The sequence below is a fragment of the Panthera pardus genome, unplaced genomic scaffold (genome assembly GCF_024362965.1).
Source record: "Panthera pardus isolate Hobbes unplaced genomic scaffold, ASM2436296v1 HiC_scaffold_8, whole genome shotgun sequence".
NCBI lineage: Eukaryota > Metazoa > Chordata > Mammalia > Carnivora > Felidae > Panthera > Panthera pardus.
Genome location: NW_026527013.1, coordinates 7,116,004 through 7,123,909, shown reverse-complemented (window position 1 = coordinate 7,123,909; position 7,906 = coordinate 7,116,004). Strand labels below are relative to the sequence as shown.

Here is a 7,906-nt window from a genome sequence, read left to right as displayed (position 1 = left end):
TGTCCATAGGCCTTTGGGGCCCTCATTTATCCTTTTTATTTAGAATCATCAAATCTAAAAATTCAAGAACAATTTTGGACATTTGAAATAACATGACCCAAACTTACTCTAACACAAATGAGGAACATGAGGTCTGGTGAACGCAGTAACTTACTGTGGATTATCTGCCTTGTGTGGGACTCAAAAAAGGGTCAGGCAACTATGTCCCAGAGGTGAGAAAATTTGAAAGTATCTCACATATCTGGACAGACTATTGCAGGATGAGTAGAATGTAGGTTTACTCCTCAAGTAAAAAATAAAGGAAGAAAAAAGAAAAGGTTTTCACAAAATAATAAATCACATGAACAAATACTTAATGCTTAGTGTACCAGGAGCCATCAACATCCTGCAGGAACAAGGCCAGACGCTCCTTAACATTTGGTGCTTGACTAAATGCTCTTTATTTGTGAAGTTAAGGAATTGGTACCCATGTCTAACAAAAATGTAGATATCAAGGTTTGCACTATTTCAGTACCATTAGATACTACAAAGGTCCCAAACAGAACTTTGAGACTTAATCTCTATGGTGCTCATCAAATACCTGGGGAAAGCATAGGAACTGCTCCAGGATGTTGACACAGGAGCCCAAAAAAATGAGAGTCAGATGCGGCACTCACAATCAGGTGATGATTCAATGAGGCTGGGAAGAAGAGGAGCCCACCTACTCTCCTACTCTCTTTGTTTCAGGTCCTGAGGTCCTGTACCCAGATATAGAGGATGGGGTCCTATAACCCAGGATGCTGAACAGCATAAAATCATAAAATGATCTTCAGTGTTGTATTTTGTCTCGTTAGAAGTATTTTTGCACAACTACTATTCTGTAATGCCCCTAACTACAAAGGGAAAAAGCCACCATTGACTGTCATCCCTGTCAGTCCTCTTAGGTATGAAAATCAAAGTAGCAGGGAAGGGGTGGCTGAAATAGGTGAAGGTGGTCAAAAGGTACTAACTTCCAGTTATAAAACAAATAAACCATGAGGTATAATGTGCAGTATGAATACAGTTAATAGTATTATATGGTATATTTGAGAGTTGCTAAGAAAATAGACCTTATAGGGGCACCTGGGTGGCTCAGTCGGATAAGTGTCTGACTTCAGCTCAGGTCATGATCTCGCAGTTTATGAGTTCCAGTCCTGTATCTGGCTCTGTACTGACAGCTCAGAGCCTGGAGCCTGCTTCAGATTCTCTGTCTCCCTCTCTCTCTGCTCCTCCCTCACTAGTGCACTGTTTCTCAAAAATAAATAAAAAATATTTGAAAAAGAAGAAAATAGATCATATAATTTCTCATCACCAGAAAAAAATTTTTGTAACTATGTGTGGTGGCAGATGTTAACTAGACCTATTGTGGTAATATGTCAAATATTATATGTGCAATGTGATGAATCATTATGTCATATACCTTAAGCTAATATAATATTACATACCAATTTTACCTAAAAAAAAAAAAACAAACACAAAAACCCCAAAGCAAAGTGTGTGTCTGGAATGATAAAGATGGTCACGTTGTAGGCAAATTGTTTAAGTATGAATGAACGTCTTTGTTCTGACCCTTGGTAGGTGGGCAGTTTGCAATCACCTCTGGTGGCTTCTGGTCAGGTGAGAGGTATTCGAAACAGAAGGTCACGACTCATCTTTAAAGCATGATAGTTTGTAAAAATTTTCCTTGACTTTTAATAGATGTAGCCTGCTCCCTTGCATTCTGATCTGTTTTGAGCAGAATATCAGAGTACACAGGAAATGCCCACAATTTTGGATATTCCCTGGGTGCTGTGTGTCAACATCATCAACTGCATTAGAATTCAGTAAAGCCATTTCTTTTTTTTTTTTTTTTTTAAATTTTTTCAACGTTTTTTATTTATTTTTGGGACAGAGAGAGACAGAGCATGAACGGGGGAGGGGCACAGAGAGAGGGAGACACAGAATCGGAAACAGGCTCCAGGCTCCGAGCCATCAGCCCAGAGCCTGACGCGGGGCTCGAACTCATGGTCCGCGAGATCGTGACCTGGCTGAAGTTGGACGCTTAACCGACTGCGCCACCCAGGCGCCCCAGTAAAGCCATTTCTTAGAGGGACTGGATTATGATTCAAGCGGGTCATGAAATGATGAATTATCACATTCATCTTAAGAAAGAGTTTCTTATAGATTAGAAACATTTTATCTTATAGCACAAAAACAGACACATAGACCAGTGGAATAGAACAGAGACTCCAGAATTGGACCCACAAAAGTATGGCCAACTAATCTTTGACAAAGCAGGAAAGACTATACAGTAGAAAAAAAGACAGCCTCTTTAACAAATGGTGCTGGGAGAACTGGACAGCAACATACAGAAGAATGAAACTAGACCACTTTCTTACACCATTCACAAAAATAAACTCCAAATGGGTAAAGGACCTGAATGTGAGACAGGAAACCATCATAACCCAAGAGGGGAAAGCAGGAAAAACCTCTCTGACCTCAGCTGCAGCAATTTCTTACTTGACACATCTCCAAAGGCAAGGGAATTAAAAGCAAAAATGAACTATTGGGACCTCATCAAGATAAAAAGCTTCTGCACTACAAAGGAAACAATCAACAAAACTAAAAGGCAACCAACGGAATGGGAAAAGATATTCGCAAATGACATATCAGACAAAGGGTTAGTATCCAAAATCTATAAAGAACTCACCAAACTCCACACCCAAAAAACAAATAATCCAGTGAAGAAATGGACAGAAGACGTGAATAGGCACTTCTCTAAAGAAGACATCCAGATGGCCAACAGACACATGAAAAGATGCTCAACGTCAGTCCTCATCAGGAAAATACAAATCAAAACCACACTGAGATATTAACTCATGCCAGTCAGAGTGGCTAAAATGAACAAATCAGGAGACTATAGATGCTGGCGAGGATGTGGAGAAAGGGGAACCCTCTTGTACTGTGGGTGGGAATGCAAACTGGTGCAGCCACTCTGGAAAACAGTGTGGAGGTTCCTCAAAAATTTAAAAATAGTTCTACCCTATTACCCAGAAATCGCACTGCTAGGAATTTACCCAAGGGATATAGGAGTGCTGATGCATAGGGGCACTTGTACCCCAATGTTTATAGCATCACTTTCAACAATAGTCAAACGATGGAAAGAGCCTAAATGTCCATCAACTGATGAATGGATAAAGAAATTGGGGTTTATATTCACACTGGAATACTACTTGGCAATGAGAAAGAATGAAATCTGGCCTTTTGTAGCAACAAAAGGATGGATGGAAATGGAGAGTGTTATGCTAAGTGAAATAAGTCATACAGAGAAAGATACCATATGTTTTCACTCTTATGTGGATCCTAAGAAACTTAACAGAAGACCATGGGGGAGGGGAAGGAAAAAAAAAGTTAGAGAGGGAGGGAGCCAAACCATCAGAGACTCTTCAAAACTGAGAATAAACTGAAGGTTGATGGGGGGTGGGAGGGAGGGAAGTGTGGGTGATGGGCATTGAGGAGGGCACCTGTTGGGATGAGCACTGGGTGTTTGATGTAAACCAATTTGACAATAAATTTCATATTAAAAAATAAAGATTTATGATCAGCAAAAAGAAAGAAAGAAAGGAAGAAACATTTTATCTTAGGACGAGAGCTTAGAAATTAGAGGTGAAAGATACAACCATTTGTCATTTATACTTTCCCCTTTATTCATGCACCAAATACATGTTGGTCTTCTGTTTCTATTCTGTTTCTAGGATCTAGTGTTAGTGGGCAATTTTGTGGAGCCAGGCAGGATGTAGAGAAGAATGGAACTAGGCTGTTAGTCACTGAAAAAGTCCTGGAAGCCATTCTGCAAGAAGGATTACTTTGGGACAGGCTAAGTGTTAGCTGTTGGGGGTACAAAGATTAATGGTGTGGTTTTGTCTTGAGGGAGCCTGCCTTTCAGGGGTAGTGGTGGATACAGAAACCAGTCATCATAATACAGTGACTTAAAGCTAAGGTAAATGCAGTCTTCAGACTGAAGTCGAGAAAGGAACCACAAATACAGCCTGAAGTGATGCAGTCAAGGAAGGATTCCTGGAGGAACAGATCCATGGGCAAGGAGTTGTCTAGGTTGATGATTGAGCATGGGCTTTTCTGGCAGAGAAGGCATCAAGGAAAAAGGCCCATAAGCAAAAAGCTGCATGGGACAGTGTGCTCTTAGCAATTTGTTGCAACACAAAGTGGGACATGGAAATGGTGAAGAATGAGGTTGACGAGATGAGTGGGGGCCACATCTCTGGGAACCTTGAAAAAAACAATGGATAAAAGGATAGGGGCTATGTAAGGACTGTGACTAAAGGAGTAACATGATCCATATCACGATTTTCCCTGGTGCCTGGAGTGAAAGATACATTTAAGGCAGGCAAACTAGGGTCAAAGGGAATGGGGTTGGGAATACTCACCTCATTAAAGTTGAAGGGACCACGTCACCAATTTTAGGGAAGAGGAACAAAGATGAAGAGGTGAATAAATTGTTCCCATGTCTTACTAATGATTCCGTGTTTCCTGATAAGGGTGAGACTTGACACCCAAGAGGAATCAAGTGAAACTATGAGGAAGGGATATGTGAAATCAGTGTCTTCCAGAATGTTTCCAGAGCTGAAGGGGAGGGTGTCAAGAGGGGACTGGACATTGGACCTTCCTGTGTGCTTTGCTCTTCCTCCCACATCCATCGTGGGCATGTCTTTATACACTGCAGCCCTAGATACCAGGGAACACAGACTCTTCACTCTTGAATATCTCTATGAGGACCACAGATGAAGGTGAAGAAGGAAGAGGAGGGACAGGTCCTTACGGAGAAACAGGGTATGTTCCCCAGCAAATGAAGGTGGTAAAGAAGGATTCAGAAAGGATTTATCTGGTCTGAGTGAAGGTGAAGTCTCTGGAGTTTTGGGCCAGGCGATAGGAGTAAAGAATAAGAGAAGATCCATATTGCATAGTCAAAGACCTAATAATCTATCAGTACCTGGGGGCATCCATTTGTGCACTTCCGACTGGTAACTGTGCCATTACACGGTGTGGTCCTGGATAGTGCTGTGGTATCCAAGAGCAGACTGGGGGCTTAACTCTTCCTCCTCAACCCTATAATCTCCATCAACCATCCACCCAAATAACATGCAAGCAAAGTAAAAGCTCACTAACAATGGTAAGGTAGCCATTCATCCTCCCAAAAAACTGGCCCCTAGAGCTCCTCCTGCATGGATACCATGGGGTGTCCCTGCCACAGGCTTAATAGTAGTCAATGCCCTTTCTACCCAACCACCTCTTTTCTCTATTTCCCACAACACTTACTGGGCTATGCATGCTTGGCAATGTGGGCTCACCACTGGGACCGACTCCCCTGAATCTTGTTCTCTCATGGAGGGTAGGCAATGAAGAAACATTTGTTTCCCCAAAGAGAAGGGATACAGAGCCAGGCATGTAATGCAGGGTGTGTCTGATTTTTCCTGGCAAAGGCATGGGTATCTTGGGAGTGATACATGGGCCTTGGTGACTATAAGTTGATATGTTACAGGTTTGGTGGCCCTGGGGACTGAACCCCTGTGAAGCTTGTTAGACAAATTGATCAATGGATTTTCCATTCCCTGATCAATTTGACTCCTGATAGGCAGGGACCACACAGGAAAGGGTCTCTGACCTGCCAATTCCTTATCCCTAGGAGAGTAATAGTGGGGCCAGCTGTGACACCTCTCTTCTGGGTCCCTTTTCTTTGGGAAGAATTTTTCCAGTGTTTCTTAGATCTCCTCCTGAAGACAACTGACTTGTAGTATTCACATCAGGCAGATGGCTGAGTAATGAAGGATCCCAGGAGTCACTTGGGTAATGGTTCTCAAACTTCTGGCCTGTGTCAGGATGACCTTGAATATTTGTTTAACTAGATTTATTTTTAATTTAGTTTACTTTTTAAGTTTATATATTCTGAGAGACACAGAGAGAGAGAACAAGCAGAGGAGGGGCAGAGAGAAGGAGAGACAGAATCCCAAGTAGGCTCTACACTATTAGCACAGAGCCCATTGTGGGGCTTGAACTCACGAACTGCAAGATCATGACCTGAGCTGAGATCGAGAGTCGGACTCTTAACTGACTGTGCCACCCAGGTGCCCCTTTTATTTCAATAGATTTCTGAGTTCCATCTCCAAGTTTCTGTCTCAATATGTCTGGCTTTGGGCCTGATAATTTGGATTTTTCACAACCTCTAAATTTTGCTGGTCTCTAGGACACTATTTTGAGAATAGTTGCCCTAGGGTAGTTTCAAAATGTAAGCTTTATCAAAAGTATCACCTTGGGCTCTTGTTAATGTATAACTTTCCACCTTATTCCAGACATACATGGTCAATATCTCCAGGGGAAGAGGCTGAGAATGTACTTTGAAAAAAATTTACAACAATTTTACTTTACTTTATTTTTATTTATATTTTATTGTAGAGATAGACACAAATATATAGGTATAGATGGATATATATCCACAATATGTATATAATAACATTTTCCATTTTAAGAATTTTTAAGTGTGCAAGTCTGTGGCATTAAGAACATTCACAATGTTGTACAACCATCACCACTATCCATTTCCAGAACTTTATCATCATTTCCAATAGAACACTGTCCCCGTTAAACAAATTCCACATTCCCCCTCTCCCAACCATTGAAAACCCCTATTCTACTTTCTGTCTCTATGACTTTGCCCATTCTAGGTACCTCATATAAGTGGACTCATAAAGTGCTTATCCTTTTGTGTCTGACTTATCTCACTTAGCATGTTTTCAAGATTCAACCATGTTGCAGCATGTATCAGAATCTCATTCCTTAGGGCTGAATAATATTTCATTGTATGTATATATCAAATTTTGTTTATTCATCTATTTTCATCCTTCGGCTATTGTGGTTAATGCTGGGATGAACTTCAGCAAGAATCTATTTGACTTTCTGCCTTAAATTTTAGGGGGCATATACCTGGAATTAATGGATCTTGAGAATTTACTATTTTTATCCTTTACTATTGGATTTACTATTTTATCCTTTTGAATTTCCTATTTTACCCTTTTTGGATGTATGGATGGTATGTTTCTGACTGCAATGGCATATGACCGATTTGTGGCCATCTGTCATCGTCTACACTACTCAGTCATCATGAACCCACATCTCTGTGGCTTTGTAGTTTTGGTGTCCTTTTGTGTTAGCCTTTTGGACTCCCAGTTGCACAATTTAATCGTGTTGCAACTTACCTGTTTCAAGGATGTGGAAATTTCTCATTTCTTCTGTGACCCTTCTCAACTCCTCAACCTTGCCTGCTCTGACACTTTCACCAATAACATAGTCATGTATTTTGTTGGTGTCATCTCTGGCTTTGTCCCTATCTCAGGGATCTTTTTCTCTTACTATAAAATTGTTTCTTCCATTCTGAGAATCCCATCAACAGGTGGGAAGTACAAAGCCTTCTCCACCTGTGGCTCTCACCTGTCAGTTGTTTGCTTATTTTATGGAACGGCTATTGGAGTATACCTTGGATCAGCACTGTTGCCTTCTCCCAGGAAGGATATGGTGGCCTCAGTTGTGTACACCGTAGTCACCCCCATGCTGAACCCCTTCATTTACAGCTTGAGGAACAGGGACATCAAGAGTGCCCTATGGAGGTCACTCAGAAGAATAGGTTAATCTCCGTATGTGTGCATTCCTTTTTGAAGTGTGTGTTGAAAAAATCAGCCAAACCAAACATGTAGATCAGCAAATACTGCTTTCTGGGCCCCATTATTTTTTCAGTCTCATGGTTTTCATTCCTCTTCATGTTTCATACATGAATACTATTTTTTAAAATTTGTTTTTAATTGGATTGGAGGAGTATTCTGGGACGCTTTGTACATCATAA

The 7,906-nt window shown here is 41.0% G+C and overlaps 1 protein-coding gene across 1 annotated transcript; it reads left to right on the top strand.

Moving 5' to 3' along the window:
* Positions 1-7,068: 7,068 nt before the first annotated feature.
* On the top strand, positions 7,069-7,695 carry LOC128775666 (olfactory receptor 18-like; the record flags this gene model as incomplete). Its single annotated transcript, XM_053898177.1, has 1 exon — positions 7,069-7,695. A coding segment is annotated over one exon (627 nt), but the record flags the coding sequence as incomplete, so codon positions are not given.
* Positions 7,696-7,906: the final 211 nt, after the last annotated feature.